The sequence below is a fragment of the Caloenas nicobarica genome, chromosome 18 (assembly GCF_036013445.1).
Source record: "Caloenas nicobarica isolate bCalNic1 chromosome 18, bCalNic1.hap1, whole genome shotgun sequence".
NCBI classification, from domain to species: Eukaryota; Metazoa; Chordata; class Aves; order Columbiformes; family Columbidae; genus Caloenas; species Caloenas nicobarica.
In genome coordinates, this window is record NC_088262.1 from 11979707 (window position 1) to 11999610 (window position 19904).

The following is a 19904-nucleotide window of genomic DNA, read 5'->3' on the forward strand; positions in this document are numbered from 1 at the left end:
TCTCTGAGATAATAGACCTCTGATTGGGTCAAATGGGGAAAGAGATAGAAAGGGTCTCACTCAGGTGGGAGATGGCATTGGTGCAACAAGAGGGTCTAAGACAACAATGGACCACTTGGGAAGGGAGGAATATGAGGTTGTCCTGTGGGGGACAGATGGGGGAAAGATAACCCCCGGGAGATGTTATCAAGTGGAGTCCCTGGACAGCAGCTGAGGAGCATGTTTCAGTAGATGTAAAGGAGTAACAGAGGTTGGGGGACAGTTCACCCATGCTGGCTCAGCAGCAGCAGCACTACATATGTGTCTAAGTGCCAGACATCCCATTTCAGTAGTAATTCTAATAAATATAAATAAGAAATTAAGCTCATTAGTGGGCAAAGGTCTTTAGGAAATCAGTGAATATGACACAGGTATGAGAGCAATGGAGGGATACCAATAGGGAGAGGATCATTATTATTTATACTCTTACAGCAGCAAGCAAATTTCTTAACAGGCTTGTCCTATTTCAGTTTGAACAAGAAATAAAATGATTAGCCCTTGTTCCAATAAGCTGATGACTTAGAGAGGTAGGAAGAGTGAGGAAGCAATGAGACAACACTAAACAGCATGAAAGACAATGGTCTTGGTGTGTCAGCAGTCTGTATGCTAATACAACCTTATCAATATAGCACAAGGCATCTTCAGAGAGGAATGTGAGAGGGAACAGAGAAATTAAGGAATAGGTGGTAAGAAGGACCCTCTAAAGTGTAAGGTGCAGCAGAGGAGAAAAACCAGAGGCTTGGCAATGGATAAGTGTGGTGTTACACTTTGACAGAAACTTTTAATAGATGAGAAAAGTGGAAGTGAAAAAAGATAGTTCATGTCTGATGAGGAAGAAGCAAAAGAGGAAAAGGAGGGTTGCCAAAAATGGGATAACATATTCAAGACTGCAAGTTTGAAAAATAATCTTCACAGCAGCATAGTGGATGAATACAGGCAAGGCCAGAGAAAAGGATGCTGTAGGAAATACAACAGGTTCCAACGTGGCTGTGTCTCTTAAACATTGAAATAATTCACTCTTCAAAAGTACTTGTCTTCTTCCTTTGGTTCTTGAGAGAGTCTCAATGTTGATGATTACGTAAATTTAATCTTGTTAGAGAAAATTAATCCCCTCCTCCACCAGGTACACTAAACTAAAGATTTAAGCACTACCCAATTCTAAGAACACACAGGCAGTCTGATATGAAAACACCACTCAGAGCACCCACTGAATATAGTATAAATCATACTGGGGTAGCAGAGGAGTAACAGAGATTGGGAGATGGCATGCAGATGAAAAAATTAAGAATCTTGTTTTAATCATATGGAGCTTGACTTCATAGTTAGATAATCAGCAAAGTTTAGATTTTTTTTTTTTTTAATATTAACTACTTGATTTCCCTGTAAACATAAGGAAGTTGGTTCAGAATACTTGAGACTCATCGCTGACTATGCAGAGGGCACAGAAATGTATTTTATCTTCTTTTTTATAAAGACCCTGAGAAACTATACTTGTTTTGGGACAAGACCAATTTTCTGAGACAATTCTAACCAGCAAATTGTATGCATGGACTGACATTTCTGAAAACACGTTTCCATTGCAAACACCTCTGTTTAATCCTTGTTCTATGCTCTCAGTTCTTTCCACATCATTAAATTATTGTAATGTTGATCAGTAGTTAAGTCTCTGCATTTATCCTCAGGCCCTCAGAACTCCTCAGCTTCCCATAAGCTAGACTAAAACAACCTGAATTTCTTAACCTCTGGAGATATGCTAACTTTTATCCAGTCTTTGAAGAAGTAAGAAATGTGAGCTGCTTAACAGTCTGTTAGAGTTCTTGTATTGTTACAGGAAACTAAATAAAATCTTATTTTGGACTTAAAATTGTAAAACAAGAAGAAAAAAACATAGGTGTTCTTAATGTTAATGAAAGGGGGGAAAAATGACACAATGTCAACTATGGGTTTTGCATTCACTTGGAACTAACTCATTTTATAGTCCAAAATTAAATGTGCCACTGCCAAAATTACTGGGTCTGAACACTTTTTTATTATCTCTGATAACAAGCTTGCATAATGCACAAAGTGAAGCAATCTGTTGTACTGACATCTTCAGAACAATGCATACAATACTGTCTCATGCATATTCAAAACCTGCTTCAAATGCTAGAAGAGACAAAAGTCAGATATCTTTTAATCTTTTCAGTAGTGGTAAACACAAGGCATTTCTATAAAAAAGAGTTAAGTTTTCTAGGTTCTTTAATGGATCTTTATGCTTTCAGACCAGATAGTTTTGTCCTAAATTAAATTATCTTATGCACTTCAACAGGGTTTGATATCTAGCTTTTGAAATTTTTTCTGCTCAGGTTTCCCCCTGTGTGGTATTTTAGAAGCTGAAGTCCTGTTTCAAATCTTGCTTTAAGCATTGGTATTTTTCTACAGCAATGGTTCTTTGTTAATTAATTAATACAGTAATATTAGAATATAATGAAAAATAGCCTTATCTGAAATTCACTTAATTCTAGGAATTTCTCCAGTAGGTTGGGATTTTTTTAGATTCTATCTAATTCCTATTCCAAAATTCAAGAGTTAAGATAGATGACATAAGATAGATGACAAAGAAACATAAAGTGAACGGTCTTCAATCCCTGTGGCTGTTACAGAAAGAGCCTAGTACAACTTTTAGACAATTAAAACTGAATGACATGAATTACTGTCAAACTGTCACAGCCTTAATAACAATAAACAAAAATTTCCTTTAAACATGTAAATGTTGTAGTGTTCCAACTGTAATGATTATAATTTCAATCTTAGCTGCCATTTGCTTCAGCTATTGTGTTTGAGTTTAAACACCTCTTTAAAATCATACCTCTTTAACCTCAGTAGATCATTTTAGCAAGCCATACAGCACAGCAAATGTGGAATAATTTATTTACAACTACCTAATCGTCCACCACAATCAAATCTGTCCAAAAATCACTACTTTTTTTTTTTTTTGGTGAAACATACACTGTGGTCCCAGAGTGCTGGATACACAATTTTTCATTTGACAATACAGTTCAATAATCATAGATGTAGTGATAGTCAACCAGCTTGTAAAACCATACATTGATAAAAGTTTTAAAGTCGGAAGTTCTTTTGGCCACCCATCCTATCCTCCTCCTTAACTCAGACCACTGTATTTGAATCAATAACTCTTGCAACAAACATACATATTGTCTAAGAGTACATTTTTTATTTCATTTAAAATCTTTGAAGGCCTGCAAGTTGTACAGGTAGATTTTTGATGATTATTGGGAATTCAGAAAACTTGATTTTCTCCTTTGTCCAAGCAAGATACAGAATTAAGCTCTTTGAGTAAGCAAAAAACGTAGTTGTCATATTACACAACATAAGTTACACAAAGTGGTTCGAATGCGTGTAACTAACTTTACATTGTCTTTATTCCATGAAAAAATGCCTGAAATATAAGACCTGAATCATGCAGTGTTTCAGATTGTCCTCTAACTTAAAGCATACTTTAGAACTTCAAGGTGAGCTAGGGAGGTGAATATATAAAATAAAATTGTTAGTGTTTAGACACCTTTGTTGTGTAGGTACTCCATTACAATGGAAGAAAACAAAGTTGCTAATAGTATCATATGACAGAAAATATAGCCAAATATAGTTCAAATTTCTTCTTGTTCTAGGCTACTGTTTTCTTATGAAACTATTCACCCATTTCCTGTATCTGCAGGTCAAACTGAATTGCAACAATATCACTACTGGTATACCTTTATTGACAATCACTGACTTCAAAACAAACAAACAAGAGTTCAGATTGTTTCTTTCTTCATTACAAAATATCCACCACTGGCTCAAAATAGTATCACAGAATCAAGAATTTGGATATTGTTGTGTACTCACCCCATCCTATCACAATGTATGTCTGTAGCAGTCGTCTTTCAGAGAGCACAACAGTTATCAATAGCGTATGCAGATAAATTCCTTCTACTAATAGCCAAAAATAATTTGCCCCGACAAAGTAATGCATGAAAAACTGGGCAGTCCTGCAAATTACCACAATCTGTAGAAATGAGAGACCAGGAATCATTGTTAATGTATAAGAGCTCTGACAAATTCTGATTTTCTCATGTTCCTTTAGCTACCATTGTAAAACCAGCACACGAGTGTGTTATAACTGTGGTTTGGTCACGTACCTCACAAGACTCTCCTTGGTTGGGAGAGGCTGGAGGGCAGTGCAACCATTGAAAAGTGTCTTCACAGAGTTTGACTGGGGTAGCAAGTAGGAAAAGACAGTGACGGTGTAGGCTGGGCTATGTGTTCTGTGTCATGATCTGCATCTCAGCATTTTTACTGATGAGCTGTTAAAATAATAGTCACCTATAACATCTTGCAGGTAGCTTTGCCTGTTGACATAGGCAAACTATATTCAACAATATACAAGTATCATTTATCCACAGTGATTGCAAATGAGAGATGTTGTTGTTCCATTGTCTAAACAAGTGTAAGAAAACCAGCACATTTTCCTAGTACAGAAAAGCCTTTAAACTGCTTTTTGTCTCTAGGTGTTCTTTCAGAGTAAATACATCATTTGATAATATTTGATAACATTGATTTGTGTGCATTGTGTTATGCTATATATACCAAGAGTGAATAAAAATACTCTTTTTTAAGTGCCAAATAAATGTATAGATTTCTTCCTAAAAACTACAAGTGTAAGTTGGGGTTTTTTTGATTAGGTCTTTCTAAATATAACTATTGATTAATTTGTTGTTTCTATACAAGGCTTCATATAAAATCCATCTACTGCAACGTATCAAATCAGAATTTTTTTCTTGATTACCCCCAAGCTTTATCAGCAAAATTTCAGCATTCGAAGTTCAACCTACAAACACCTCAAAACTTGCTGCCATATGGCAAACTTCCGAAACTGTAACTGTTATGGCCACTAGCAGCACACATTTAGTATTAGCATTGAACTAACAAGTTACCTCAGGACTGAGGTACAGTATCCATCCAGTTTCATCATTCGGTTTTCTAGAGTAAATATTGTAGTATATGGTGTCTTTTATAAGAACTGCTGTGGCACGCAAGATAAAAGATGCAAATAAATTCATATGGATGTAATTTCTTGTGCAGTGAAGTTTTCTGTTGGAGAAAAAATAATATATGAATCCTCTGGGATATTTTAACTAGCAGAAATAATTTAAAAATGCTGTCATATTTGAATTGCTGCCATCAATGGATTTTGCTTAGGAATTGCTTTTATAATGCTTATTAGGAAATGCAATTTATTTACATCGGAAGCTAAGCAATAAATTCAATTACATGAAAATAAGAATGTGCATACTGGGCTCTGTACTTTTAAAGTTTACGTAAATTTTTACTAACCTGAGTAAAGAAAGTATAAGGAGAGCTAATACAAGTGAGATGAGAGAAAAATAATATCCTATAGTGTACAACAGTTGTAATGTGGTGAGTAATTTATGTTCTTCTTCCTAGGAACAAAGAAGAAAAAAGTGTTATACATGCAGGCAAGTGGGCAGAGCATGAACACAGCTTAGAAACTTTTGAGTACACCTTCTTTGTGTTGCGAGATGGCCGGGGCAGGTTTCTGACGCCTGCTCCCTGCCCTGCCTCAGGAAGTCATTGCATGAGAGAGAGACTTGTGGATGGCCTTAGTTTCTTTTTAAATTCAAAGGCACTCACCGCCTCATTTCCAGATTGTTCCTGCATGAACAATTGCAGTCTGATTTATAGCTAACTATCGCCATAATCACAGGCACCAAATGGATCCTGGTGTTTAATAACTGCAGAGATCAGCTCACGCAACCTGTACACACAAGTGCAATTACTGTGTGTGTGGCCTGGGGACACACTTATAGATCAGTTGTGTCTGTACAACTTTGAGAGCCAGGTTTGTCTACAGTCATTGAAATAGACTGACTTCTGTCATGAGTTCAAAGAAAAAAAATCAAAATTATTAAATTAGAGTGGTCTAGAATGTCTTTGAATGATGAATAAGACCTCAGGGGAGGAAGGGAAACCTGCTTTCCACTTTGCTTCATTTAACATTTCTTCTTGTTAAGTTTTTCCATTTAGCTGCCTATGTGCGCTGCTTGTCTCTTCATACTGCTTTTCTAGTTCAAGAAAAGCTTCCCTACAGAGGGGACGTAGAGACGCAGGATATGTGACTTTCATAATCTATATTTGGCCTGCAAAGTTTTTCTTGGAACCTGTGTCTTTTCCTCAGTGATTTTGCTGTTTTCTTTTTGAATTGTCTTACTGCTCAGTGCCAGGATTTTAGAACCGTCTGCCTGCCAGTCCTTGTCTCTAATCAATTTATGCTAATTAGTGCTATCTGGACAGTTGAGACCTGGCTTCTGGTAGAAACTCTCTTGGAGAGGGTGAAAGTGCCCGGGGAGAGCGAGCAGTGTGGGTGCGGGACATTCCCATAGCACAGCCATTAGTCACTCTACTCCACGAAAACATCCAAACAGGCATGAAACTCATAAAACCCATGAGTTATCATCTTGGCTGTGACAATTTTGCCACACTAAAGCAAATGAAATAAAGCTAAATCCTCTGATGTCCGATGTGTGTGGATTCTAGCTCTGGGTTACTCCTAGCATCATGGGGCTCTCCACTAAAAATAACAAACAGGTACAAAACCACATTTAGTGTTGGTAGGAAAGCTGGTTAAAGCTTTCAGAGAAAGCTGCTGTCACACAAAATTAATTAATGTGTCTCCCACCCACAAGTTTGAGATCCAGAATGGTCAACAAACCACGGAAAACTCTCAGTACTTACGAATGTTTATCACACTTGTATAAATAAACTGTAAGTTTGGATGTTTGTGCACTCACTATATAAAGAGTTCAGTAAAAACTTAGTACATTGAGATCCTGAACTAATAGTGTTTAATAAAGTAATCAATAATGTTACTCAGTAAATTAATAAAACAGTAACGGGGCTCACCCAAGAAAGTATTAAAAAGTAAAAAAAATCAACAGTAACAGTGCTTACCTTACTTAATTTTGACATCAGCTAATCTGACCTCTATGGCAAGAGAAGTTACAAGAAGCTGAAACCAGATAAGCTGCATGGTTTTCTGTTATCTGAAGCTACTGCATTCTTTGGAAGTCATTGCTCGGTTGTGCAAGCAGACAACAGGATCAGATCCCTGTTTCACTGCTTGAACTGTCCTTTACCTCAAACCTAACTTGACTGGTGGAATGAGCTTGCTCGGTTGCAAAATGCCTTCTCGCCAAGAACACGAGCCAGGCTTCTTTTCGGATACAGAGCAAGAGTGTGATTCCCAGGTTCACGAGCCAGAGTTGGTCAGTAATTGTTTCCATTTTGTCTTCAGTACAAAGGGCTGAGGTGAGAATATATAGTTTGCTCTTTATTCCTCCCTGCTGACACAGCCCAGCGTTCCGGCTGCGTCTGCCGGGACCAGCAGCATTTGTGTTATGATGAACCCACCAGTCCGGGACAAGCTAAATTTGAAAGGACCAGTCGATGGCTCATTAAATGTTAAACGGCTCAGGAACTGGCAGGGAATGAAGTTGTCTGGCCTTGGCAGCCTGCAGCAATTTGGGGCAGATGATGTGATGCTTTGAATTTAAGTTATTTTCTTGTCAAATTGCAGTCTTTTTCAATTTTATTAGGAGAAATTCAGTACATATGAACACTGGAATCCAAAGAGAAAATAATTTGTGACATCTAAAGCTGGAATCCCCTTCCTTAATCTTTCCCTCTGTGCTTCTTCTAAATACTGGTTTCCATTTGGTAATCTGAATGGATTCTGAACATCTTTTGCAGGTATTCAGTGGAAACATTTTATCAGTTACTCAAGAAGGGATTAAGAAGATTAAAGTATTAAACCGTAATACAAAACTTACTTACATTTTTTTTAGAATTATTTTTCTCAGAACACTCTGAACTGTCACGCCAAATGTCTGTGGAGTTTTCCTTCGTTTGCCAAGTCCCTCCATCCAAGCAGACTCTGTATACATTTCCTACACTTCCTGAAAGTAAACAGAGGTTTAGTCTGAAAGGTCAAAATGAAGCTTTCTCTTTTGATACAGGTTTTAAAGATTTCTTCCTTACACCACAGTGTATCTATCATCCCACCCCCACTCACAAAAAGGAATAAAAAACACTTTTGTCTTTGACAAAATATTTTTCATATTTACATAAAACAGATTAGGAATATAATCTAGCAGAAATATATTCTGGCAGTGTACCGTATATTTACAAAAAATACGTAGTTACTACATGCAAAAGGTAAGCTTACATCTAACTGTATTACTTTTTCGTCATTAGCCTCACAAGTTCCATCAAGTATGGGCAGCAGGTTACCCAGGCTGTGCAGTCAAAATTGTAGCAGGAAGAGTATGGTTTGATTAGGGAATGATCTTTCTGTGAAATACCTGTGGCTGGTGTTTTATTTACATGCTTTGTGGCCCAATCAGTAGGTGATGTGACCTGGTGCTTTCTTGGATTTCACTGCATTGTCCTAGTTTATACTAATACTATTTTGTACTAGTTTATACTAATTAAGAGCTGTGAACACAACTAGAAGCTTCATAACCCGGTGCAATGCTTTACATCTTTCTTTTGTATCAATTTAGACAGAATAAGAGAAAAAATAAGGAGTCTTCATTACATGGAGAGAAGGAAGGCGCTTTTAAGTTTATTATGAATTTGTTCCGAATGGTTGGCAGAAGCAGTTGTTTGGGAGACTGGATAGAAGCTGGGTTTCTTTCTGTTTAGCAGCACAAAAAAGGAAAAATGATGGCATTACAGAGCAAACCATGTGTGGGGTTGGCTGGAGAAAGCTAGGATAAGCAGCCTGTAGTAGTCTCCCATAAACTAAGAGCGGCAAACACAATTGATCCTTCTAAGCAGTATTAGAAATGCTGCTAAGAAAGCCACATGCAGCTAAGGCTGTGTAGCAGGATTCAGGAATGCTAGGCTGCAGTGGTAGGAATGTTCTCAAATTTCTTTAGAAGAAAGGGAATGTTGTTTGCTTTTAGACAGTTTTGCAGGTGTTAGTCTTTTTCTCTTACTGAAAGCTTCCCTGCCTCACACCTTTCAGGGAAAGGCTGCTTGGAAAGCTTGTTTTTTCACCACACCACTTGCTGGTGGAGTGACCATGAGGAACGAGCTGTTGGAGAGCAGTGTAGGGGAAAGGGAGCTGGGGGTCCTGGGGACAGCAGGGTGACCATGAGCCAGCACTGGGCCCTTGTGGCCAGGAAGGGCAATGGGACCTGGGGGGGATTAGAAGGGGGTGGTCAGTAGGTCAGAGAGGTTCTCCTGCCCCTCTGCTCTGCCCTGGTGAGACCTCATCTGGAATATTGTGTCCAGTTCTGGCCCCTCAGTTCCAGCAGGACAGGGAACTGCTGGAGAGAGTCCAGCGCAGCCACGGAGATGCTGGAGGAGTGGAGCATCTCCCGTGTGAGGAAAGGCTGAGGAGCTGGGGCTCTGAGCTGGAGAAGAGGAGACTGAGGGGTGACTCATTCATGGGGATCAATATGGAAAGGGGGAGTGTCAGGAGGATGAAGCCAGGCTCTTCTGGGTGACAGCCAGTGACAGGACAAGGGGCAATGGGTGCAAACTGGAACACAGGAGGTTCCACTTAGAGATGAGAAGAAACTTGTTCCCGGTGAGGGTGCCAGAGCCTGGCCCAGGCTGCCCAGGGAGGTTGTGGAATCTCCTTCTCTGCAGACATTCCAACCCGCCTGGACACCTTCTGTGTAACCTCATCTGGGTGTTCCTGCTCCGGCGGGGGGATTGAACTGGATGGGCTTTTGAGGTCCCTTCCAAACCCTGACATTCTGCGATTCTGTGATTTTGTGGTGCTGTCACATGTCCTGCTGGAGGGCTGACTGCCTCTTTGTTGGGCTGTTCCAGTTTTCTGGGAGAGGCGTTCCTGTCTGGGGTCAGTGGGGACCCCAGAAGTTGAACCTCAGAAGCAGAATCCCATATCTGTTACTGCCAATAAAGGCCTGGCAGTATGGTTACACAGTCTTGGACATGTTGCTTTATAGCAGACAATATGGAGCTGTAACAAGCAGAGATAGAGAAAAAGTATAAATAACTAAACAGCAACATGAATTTTATGCCTCAACTCAGAAAAACAGGTGAAAAGAGGTGAGACAAGAGAGACACTTGAGACACTTCAAAGGACACTGTGACAAGACAGACCAGCACCATCTGCCCTTTAGCTGTATTCCCAGCATAAACTCGAAGACAAGTTACCATTTTCCCATTACCATTTTCCAACCACGGCAAATATGAAGGACAAGGAACAGAGACATTTCCTGGGGGCGAGTAAGGCCAGCAAACAAATTGATCAAATGTCCCATTACAGTGTATTCCTGGGGAGAGAAGCAAATAGGAGTTTTACAAAGAGTTGTTCAGGCAAGGGGCAATCATGAAAAATTGTCTATACTGTTCCAGATAACCTGCAAGCTACTCCAGAATATTTACAAGATGTAGCAGAAAATCTTTGTGCATTCACTGTACACTGTACTGCTCAGTGCACAGTGCAGAAATGGCTACTGCCCTTCTTCCCTGGATCTATACAACAGCAGCAGGTTTTACAAAGTCCATTCTGAGGCCTCTGTTGTCCAAGGGTAATAGATAGATTCCACCCAGGCTGTCACTCACTGGTTTTGGTACATGCCGCAGATGTTTTACTGGTAACTGGAAGATATTCCACTTTTCATGACCGCTGTGACACTGGTTCTCTCTTCAGACTGCCGCCAGCTTCTGGGATAGTGACTTAGTCTTTGGCCAATAGAGGCTAGGAGGTTGGTAATATCTCAAACTAACTCCATTTTAAGCTTCACGGCTATCACATCGCTCACTGGATTTAAGATTAAGATAAAACATTTGATAATGTAGAGTTGACATGATGTGATCAGGCTACAGTGAGATAAAATAAAATGCATTAATGGCTACATTAGTCTCTTGGTTAGTCTCTGGTTTTCTCCTAGGATAAGCTGAAGTTCTTCTCTCTTAACTTTAATGCTTTTGCCCATCCAAAGCTAGAAGAGTATATCCTGCTTTCTTTTCCATAATATTTAGCAATACTTTGAGAAGCGTGTGCAGGAAGAAGAATACCAAGAGCGATAAAGGTAGCTGTGTGCTATCTCACCACCATCTTTTTGGGTTGCTTCTGCTAAAATACAGAGCACAATATGTGCATTCTTAGTAATTCCCTCATATGTTTGAAGCTGAACATCTGTGGCCCCATCTGCCTTATGACCCATATAGTTGTTAATATTTATAGCTACATTTTTATTTTTCCTTTCCCCAATATCTGACTGGGGTTTGTTCAAGTGTGGATTTCGTAGGCTGCCAGAAGAAAAACAGTTTTTTCTCCATCTCATGAAAACTGGTGTTCTGAGTCCCTGTAGTTCTCCTCATCACCCACTACAAACTACCACCCTTTAATATCTGGCCATTTGTCACTGCTTTTGGCCTCCTGGGTCATCTGACTTAGTTCTAATTGTTACCACAAGTCACCATTCTCTGCCTTCCCATCATAATACACTCTTCTTTTGCATGATGCTTAGGGTTTGTGCACACCAGATTTTCACCACAGGTGAAAACCTCTACCTTCTCACTACTATTTTTCTGTCTTGTCAGGTTTAGTTGTAAGCTCTCCTGCAGGTGTCCTGGCTGGGCTTGTCTATGCCTTGCTTCCTTTTCTTTCCAGAAAAACTTTTGTCCCCTGTGCAGTCCTCATCACCCTGTCTTCTTGCTTCTCTGAGTATAGTCACGTAGTCTGTAATTTATGACAGCTTCTTTGTCCAACCTTTCTGTGTTTTCTCCTCCTCCTCAGCCCGAGTAAGCAGAAAAAGAGGAAAGGAAAGGTGATGGAACAACTCATTCTGGATGTCATCTCCAAGGATCTAGAGGAAAAGAAGGTTATCAGGACTAGTCAACATGGATTCACCAAGAGGAAATCACATTTGACCAACCTGGTAGCCTTCTATGATGATATCACTGGCTGGGTAGATGAGGGAAGAGTAATTGTGCCCAGATCAATTACAAAGATGTTGAACAGCGTGGGGCCTGGTATCGATTGCTGGGGAATCCCACTTGTCACAGACTGCCAACCTGATTCAAAAACATTTTTCACCACTGTTTGAGTGCGGCCTGTTAGCCAGTTTGCAACCTGTCTCACAACCCTCCATCCAATCTGTACCTTGCCAGCTTGTACAGGAGCAGCCTGAGGGAAGCAGTGTTAAATGCTTTGCTGAAGTCCAGGTAAACAATATCCACTGCTCTGCCCATGTTGACAGCAGATGCTACCTTGTTGTAGAAGCTGATCAGCTCAGGCATGATTTGCTTTTCGTAAATCCATGCTGGCTTTACCCAATCACCTGCTTAATTTGATTAGTAACAGTTTCTAGGAGGACTCATTCCATTACTTTCCCAGGGACTGAAGGAAGACCAATGGGCCTGTAGTTTCCTTGGTCCTTCTTTATTAGCAACTGGCTTCGCTGCCCGGTTTGGTAATGAGCCTACGTCTTCTCTGTTTTTCTGCCCACGTATGTAGTTGTTCTTGACATCTTTGGCTAATTTCAGTTCTAAATGAGCCCTTAGCTCCTGACTGCATCTCTGTATGCCCTAGCAAAGTTCTGGTAGTCCTTGACTGGTATTGGCCCATGTTTGCATAGCTGGTATGCTTCTTTTTTGCTTTTAAGTGCACCCAAAAGCTGAGGATGAAGGAGTGGGCATTTCCTGCCCCATGTATACTATGAAAGCTGAACCAAATTCTCAATGGAGATGCAGGTCAGAAATGAGAACAGGGTCTTGATTTGTTGATTTGTTTCCACAGCTGTTACAGCTTTGCAGTGCAAGCTAAGGCAGTTAGCTCATGTTGTTGCAGCTGCCAGGAGCTGCAGCTGCCTCTGGAGCAGCTCAGTGATGAAGCCTGGATAGCATGAGGACTCATTCCTTTAGCATACTGCCATGCCCAACCCAAACTCCTCATTTTCAGCAACTCCAAATTCAGCTGAAAGAAGAGAAAGTCTGTTATTGAACATAATCACTAAAAATAGTTTCCTTGACTCACAGGATGTATCGTAGCTTTCACTTTTCAAAGGCTTGTGAAAGTTAGAAAGTTAGAGTTTTCAATATTTTGGGAAAAGCTAAAGGAACTTATAAAATATTACATTTAAGCTTGAAAACCTTCCCCGCCTCCTGCCATTTTAAGTTCCCAGGCCAATGCTTTGTGTTGATTTCCAACTTCTAAACGCATTTTGAATGATGAAAAATACATATATTGATCTTAATCAGACAATATGTCCTGGCTGACAAAGTTGCACACTATGATGTCATAAATTCAACTTTCTGCCACTAGCAAAGTGAGTTAGAGCTCATAATATCCTGGAGTTACCCTGTGCAGTTGTTGGGGTGAGGTAGCCATCAAGCAAGATGACCATGAGTGTGTCACAGAAGCAGAAACTTGCCTGTAGCCAGTGAGTATGAAATGTAGAGCATAGTTTACTCTTAATCTTTCCTTGGTGACTGCAGTTACCCCTCTCCCACCTGTGCCTTGAACTTCTCCAACAACCCAAACCAAGCTTGTGTCATCCTTTCTTGAAGACAAAAATCTAGCTGAGCAGAGTTTATACCTTTAGGAGTGGAATAATGGATTTTGCCAAACAGCGTTAAACTTAGAGCACTCGACTAGAGGTGGGAAGTGTGAACTCAGTTCCTCCCTCTGTTACTTTTCAGAAGACACTGTGCTCTGAAGCTACGTTGCTCTTTAGCCAAGAATCCAAAAGTCATAGAGATGAAAGAATACATGAGAGACTTCAAGCTAATGGTTATGTGTCAGGTGAACATGTGGCAACCTGTTGTTTTTATCTTAGCTTATTAACCTAATGACTGTATCACAAAATGCATAAGCAGTCCCGCAAGAAGAGAGCAGCTTCCCAGCTGCCTTGACTAGGCAGTAACCAGACTCTGTCTTGCCTCCTGTGTTTTGGGTTCTTCTCTGCCACGGTTCAGTTTCTAAAGTATAGAAATGGGAGAAATCTTTTCCCTGGACGGTCTGTTCTCCTGTGGTTAGCATAATTTCCAGGAATACAGGTTTGACTTCCTTGAGGCTGAAAAAGGAAGTGAAAACTGATCTCCTTCATCCAAAGGACATGGTTCTTATAAAAAATGGGTAGCAGCTACATGTTGTCCAGGCACCCAGTGACACACCACAGTGGTAACGCACAACCAGCTGTTCAGTGTTTCATTTCTGTACATGATCTGGTTTTCCATATAAGAACCTAATGTTTCAGGACAAAGAGAGCCATTAACTTCATGATTGCATATTTGCATGTCTCATTACAGCTCATTGTTCTACATTTAAAACGCATAAACATCACACACTTCTGCAAAGCAAGTAAAAGAATATTTGCATATTCATCAATGTTACTCAGCATGTTGCTTTATTATGCTGTTTGTTTCCTTACCAGTATCTACAGTTGATTCCTGCAGCATTTTCAAGCATGCTTGTTTATATTTATTCCATCCAGTAGTGGTTTTTTCCAGCAGAGATCCTTTGGCCTGTGAATGAAGATACTGAACATGAGGAAGATCAGTTAGAACCTTGTGGTCTTTTAGCGGCAAGTTTATTTCCATTATAAGAAATGGAGAGGAGAGGAGAGGAGAGGAGAGGAGAGGAGAGGAGAGGAGAGGAGAGGAGAGGAGAGGAGAGTTCATGTGATCTATTTAGGGACAATAAAAGCAAAAGCACTTCAAGAACAAACTCCCTTTTACTAGCGCAGCCTTGAAGACAGGCTCAACTTTAGTTGATTTAGTCAGTTTAATGACAATAAATTCTCCAGAGTCCCCTCTGGTGTCTGGAAATCAACCATCCTGTGATTACAAGAGCTGCCTTCTCCTCTCCTGGCTCCTTGCTCTGACTTTTTCTCTTTGCCCACTCACCCTGTGCTGTGTTCTGGAAGCTTCTGTCCCCAAAAGTGTTTATCTGCTTCTAAAAACAAGAACAATCCACCCCCAATCCTCAGGATCCTAGTGGACCTATCGCCTACTCTCTTATTTTCCTGGTGAAGATAGGCTGAGAACACAAATGAAGCAAAAAATTGTGTTGGTGTCTAAATCGGTGCATGCTCTGATGGACAAATTCTGGCAGGTTGTTTGAGAGAGGATTGCTGCATTTATAAGATGTTGATGGCACTGCAGCCACAGAAACATGAAGAAGAAACACAGAGGTTGAGGGATTGTCAGTGATGTTCAAACAGGGAATGGGAGAAAAGGCTGAGGAGCCCTGCTCGGACTGCTGACCCAAAGTTGCTCCCTTAGTATGAGGAAGCAGATAAGCAGAAAGGAATGAGACTTAGATATTAGCATAAAACAGTGAGAACAGAGATGTAGATCAACAGTTGCTAGCACAGAGAATTTATCTCCACTGACAAAATTACTTTTAATATTAAATGTGCCCTGCTGTAAAATATATATATATATATATATATATATATAAATAGTGACTGACATGTTTAGGGTGTGGTGGACATCTGTGTCATACACCTTATTAATGTAAGAGTTGCAGTTGTCCTGAGGGGCCTCTCATATTCTAACTTGCTCTCTGAAAATATCCATCCTTTTGACACATCTGTATCACACGACACTCTGACTGCAGAGGCCTTTAAGAGGGCTATAACTGATAATTACTGTTTAGGAAAGGAATAGCTAAAAACTGAAGAGTTGAATGCAAAATTACTTGGTGACATGTTAGATTTGGGCTGTTGAAGTAATTCCCAATTAGGAGCAAAGCAGTAGAGCAAGGATAATGCTAGATACTGCTTACACTTCAGTATCAGCATGATGACTTGATCATTATTTATTCAGGGAAAAGAACATCAGCCTAAGCAGCCTCTGTGTGATGTGCCAGCTGGTCTCCTGAAACCAGGGCTTTGGGAGGCCAGGGGCAAGCAAGCAGTCAAAGAACCTCTAACTCTAAGTCACCAAAAATCAAAAATTCACTACTGGTTGAAAATGTTACCAATTGTAATGACCAAATTTTGGAGAGCAGACTAAATGTATTTCTTCTAAAAAGCAACGATCCTTATACCAAAGGATGCTTTTCAGCTCTCCAGGGAAAATTAATTTTCCTTTGTCTGGACTAAACACTTTTTGGAGACTGCCTTTAACACCTGTGTAGTCCTGAGCTTCTCTGAGCTTGGTGATGTGCCAAAGGCTGAGATCAACAATCAGGAAAATCTCTGACTACGAACTTCAATTCTATCTTTTTATTTGAACCTATGTTTTTTTAAAAAAATAAAAACATATTTATTTACTTTCAAAACAAAAACACTGGAGATTATTAGCTAGCTGTTACATGAGACCACTCTTTCACGCATGTTTTTGCTGTGCAAAACGTTGCCTGCCCAATACTCTGCTTTTAGTCTCTCAGCTAATTTCCAGACACCCTACTTTAAATTCCAGGGAGTAGAAACACTATAATTATTCTTCCTCTGATGGGCTTGCAAGATAAGAGAGAATATTTACAGCAGCCATGAGAAAGGAATGCATGTTTCCAAAATAAAAAGCATCTTGACATTTTCCTCACGTAGGCCTCAAAATGCTGGGAGCCAGGGGAGATTCTTCAGACACTCCTGGGTCACTGAACCTCACTTGAAGAGGCAAAGACATGGAGATGACGCATTTGTAGAAAAGACTGCTTGATTTAAGGGCCAACACTTTGGTTTCTAATAAACAAATGCATTGAACAGCCAAGGAAATACAAGGAAAGCCTCACAGTCACTACCTGGCTGCTTGTTTGGTTCCATTCCTGGAGATGAGATTGACATACAGTCATGAAGTAGCTCAATCAACAAGAGTGAGGAGGACTTTGGGCATAAATGACAGTTTCACATCACTAGTAGCTGGTTTCTGCAGAGCTGCAGGCAGAGTCAGATGGCCAACACGTCATCCCTAGTGATGTAAATATCTGGGAAACACTTGGTTTTCTGCCATAAGACTTTCTGATGGAAAAAAAAATAAAGTCTGTATAACATCAGAACTGCACCTGACAAAAAAATTAAGAGCTGTCAGCTGACCTCAGAAGTTAATTTGAAATATAGTTAGAAAAACACAAAAATAATTTAAATTATTAATCAAAAAATGTGCAGATGATTGGAAATTAGCAGGGGAGCAGACAATGACCACTGGGCCGTTTAGATCACAGAGAAACACGGACCCCTCTGCAGAGCAAGCACCATGCAAGCCTGCCGTTTGTGACTGTTCAGTCTGCAGTGGTCTCCACTCCTGGGAAAATCTGTAAGGACCTATGTATAGAGAAAGGCTAAAGAATGAGGAAAAACAGCTTTCTTTCCCTTTATGGTTTGAAAGGAGTTGATGCAGGTGTCCCAGACAGAAGACTGCAGTGGGACATTCTGTTAGGGTTCTTCTGCATTAAGTGCTCTAGATCGCTGTTCACTGTCTAGGCAAGCTGCATGGGCTGGGAATGAGACACTAGCCTGAAGAGTGAAAGGGAAATTAAGGAACCGAGACACCTTGTTGATGTGTCTGTTGAACTAAGTGAAAAGGATTCAACAAAAAAATCAAGAAGACAGGCTTGCCTTTGTGTCTTACATCTATGTCATTATTATTCTTCAGAGAGGGGAGCAGGTTGTCTTAGAAAGAGGAGGGCTTGCAGTCTGGGTCAATGTGAGGAGCACAGCAATCACTGCTGATATCAGGGGGACTTTTCCTGCTTTTGCCACGTGTGGGAGAAGGCTCATTCCCGTGGGTCTGTTCTGAGGAGAACCGACAAATTGCTTTCTGCATCTTACATGCGTTTATGATTACAGATCCCAGTGAGGTTTTTGTTATGATCTAAGTTTTGGGCTACTCAGTGCTATCAAAATTTAGATACGATGCATGTTCAGCAATAGAAAAACAAGCTTTCAGGTAAATTTACTGCGATCTCAAGCAGTGGCAACATACAGCTCAACATGGCTTTCGATGTCAGTTGCATGTTCCACTTGAAACAGGAACAGGAAACAGGACTTCCAGCTCAGGAGAAATTAACCTCCAATGTCCAAGACAGAAGCTCAGAAAGTCTGTGACCTCCTGCCCCACACTGGGCATTTCTTCCCTCCAGGCTGTCTGAAGTTTCCCTGGTAGCAAATGAACTGCCTCAGCCCCCGAGCCTGGCACTTCGCTCACAGCAAAGTTCACCCGCACTGAAATTTAATCAAACTTCCCTGGAAGGATCTTTAAATTCATTTGGTTTGCCTAGAGCTCAGAAACTGCACCAAGATGACACCACTGTTTAAAAATATGTTGGAAGCAGCAGAAAACACTGCCTGAAGCTCTGTCTTAGGAAGTGCATTATACTAATAAACCTTCAAGTTTGCAAACAGACTAGTTTAATTTTTTCCTAAGTGACCATAGTATAATCAGGATTTCAGCCTTTTAATTTCTTATACTAAGCTAATGGTGAGATGAAATGTTTCTGTTTATTCAGACTATGCTATTCTGGACAGAAAAAATCTTCAATTTAGTTATAAACTAGAAATAAGAGGTTAAATATTGACCTATTGTTTCAGCCATGATCTTGGTTTATTCTGAGTTATATTTTTTATGTCTGTATATCTATATGGGTTTTGCTAGAAAATATGGATATAGTGATTTATGGTTGTTAATAAATGACAGTATTTTTTTCTTTCTTATTAAAAAATATGAAGAAATTTAACACATATTTCTTCATATAAGTTATCCTACAAGGAATCCTATGGCAAAGTAATTCACTGTCATTCATAGTCTTGTAAGGTTTAATCTCATGGAAGTAAAGCTAAGATTTTCTGCTACTGTTGATAGAACAAGTGCTTTGGTCAAGGTCTCCTGCAGATTTAAGATGTCTCACAAACCCGAGGACTGTTTCAGTTCTATATTCATTTATGTGACAGAAGCTCGAGATTTCTGTTAGTGAAAAAGAGAATATGTGACTCCTGGTAACTTTTTCTTCATAAAAAAGTTAGGAAAACCATTATAGTCTCTACAGCACGTATACATGCAAACCTACTTCCTTAGTAACCCAGGTAAATGGAGCACAAGTGGACAGAAATATCTTATTACTGTCAGTTTAAAGTAAGCCTGTCAATTGCACTTATTCTCATGTATACTTATTTCATAGAAATACACCCTAAATCTATATATGAATTTTATTCAGATGAATTGAAATTTACTACATCTTTGTATTTTTTTAATCTATTGAAATCAGGGTTGATATTCAAAATAAGTAATAATGATTAAAAGCATACATGAAAGTTCCCTTGAAGTTAATTACATTGAGATATTTTGTCATTAAATACCTGAAAATCTTCCAAATGATAAGACAACATAGACAAAGAGTAAACTTTCAGATTTTAAAAAAATATTTAGAAAAAAAAAGTGAATATTTGAGTAGATCTCTACAATAAATAAAAGTAGAAATCACGTAGAGATTTATTAGCCTTCTATAAGAAGCCGAGGTGCAGAATGAAACGAACAACATGAGACTTCACAAAGGTAAGATTCAGTGCTCACCCCTTGTACACGTCAAAGGCCAAAAGAAAGAAACTAGAAACAAAGCTAGAAATAAAGCAAAGCTGGATTTAGAACCAGGGAAAGCTAGTAGAAAATAAACATTATTTGCAATAGTATTGATACCTGGTAGGAAAATTGAAAAATAAATACAATTCAATACTGTTCAATATTAGTATGGCAAGAGATTGTATAAATGGATGCAAACACAATTTGTTAACTGTATGAATGAGCATTAATAGAAAACTGTAATAAATGGCCTAATCAGAGTGAGTTCTAATATGAACTCTAGCTTCTCAGTCAACATTTCT

The 19904-nt window shown here is 39.6% G+C and overlaps 1 protein-coding gene across 1 annotated transcript in view; it reads right to left on the reverse strand.

The window, feature by feature from the left end:
* The window catches only part of GLP2R (glucagon like peptide 2 receptor), a 41279-nt gene that overhangs the window by 21132 nt on the left and 243 nt on the right, over window positions 1–19904 (reverse strand). The window contains exons 2-7 of the mRNA XM_065647995.1: window positions 14514–14607; window positions 10302–10406; window positions 7930–8051; window positions 5413–5519; window positions 5013–5169; window positions 3925–4084 (exon numbers count right to left, since the gene is read on the reverse strand). Coding sequence (XP_065504067.1) covers window positions 3925–4084; window positions 5013–5169; window positions 5413–5519; window positions 7930–8051; window positions 10302–10406; window positions 14514–14607 — 745 coding nt within the window. The remainder of the gene's footprint in view (window positions 1–3924; window positions 4085–5012; window positions 5170–5412; window positions 5520–7929; window positions 8052–10301; window positions 10407–14513; window positions 14608–19904) is intronic.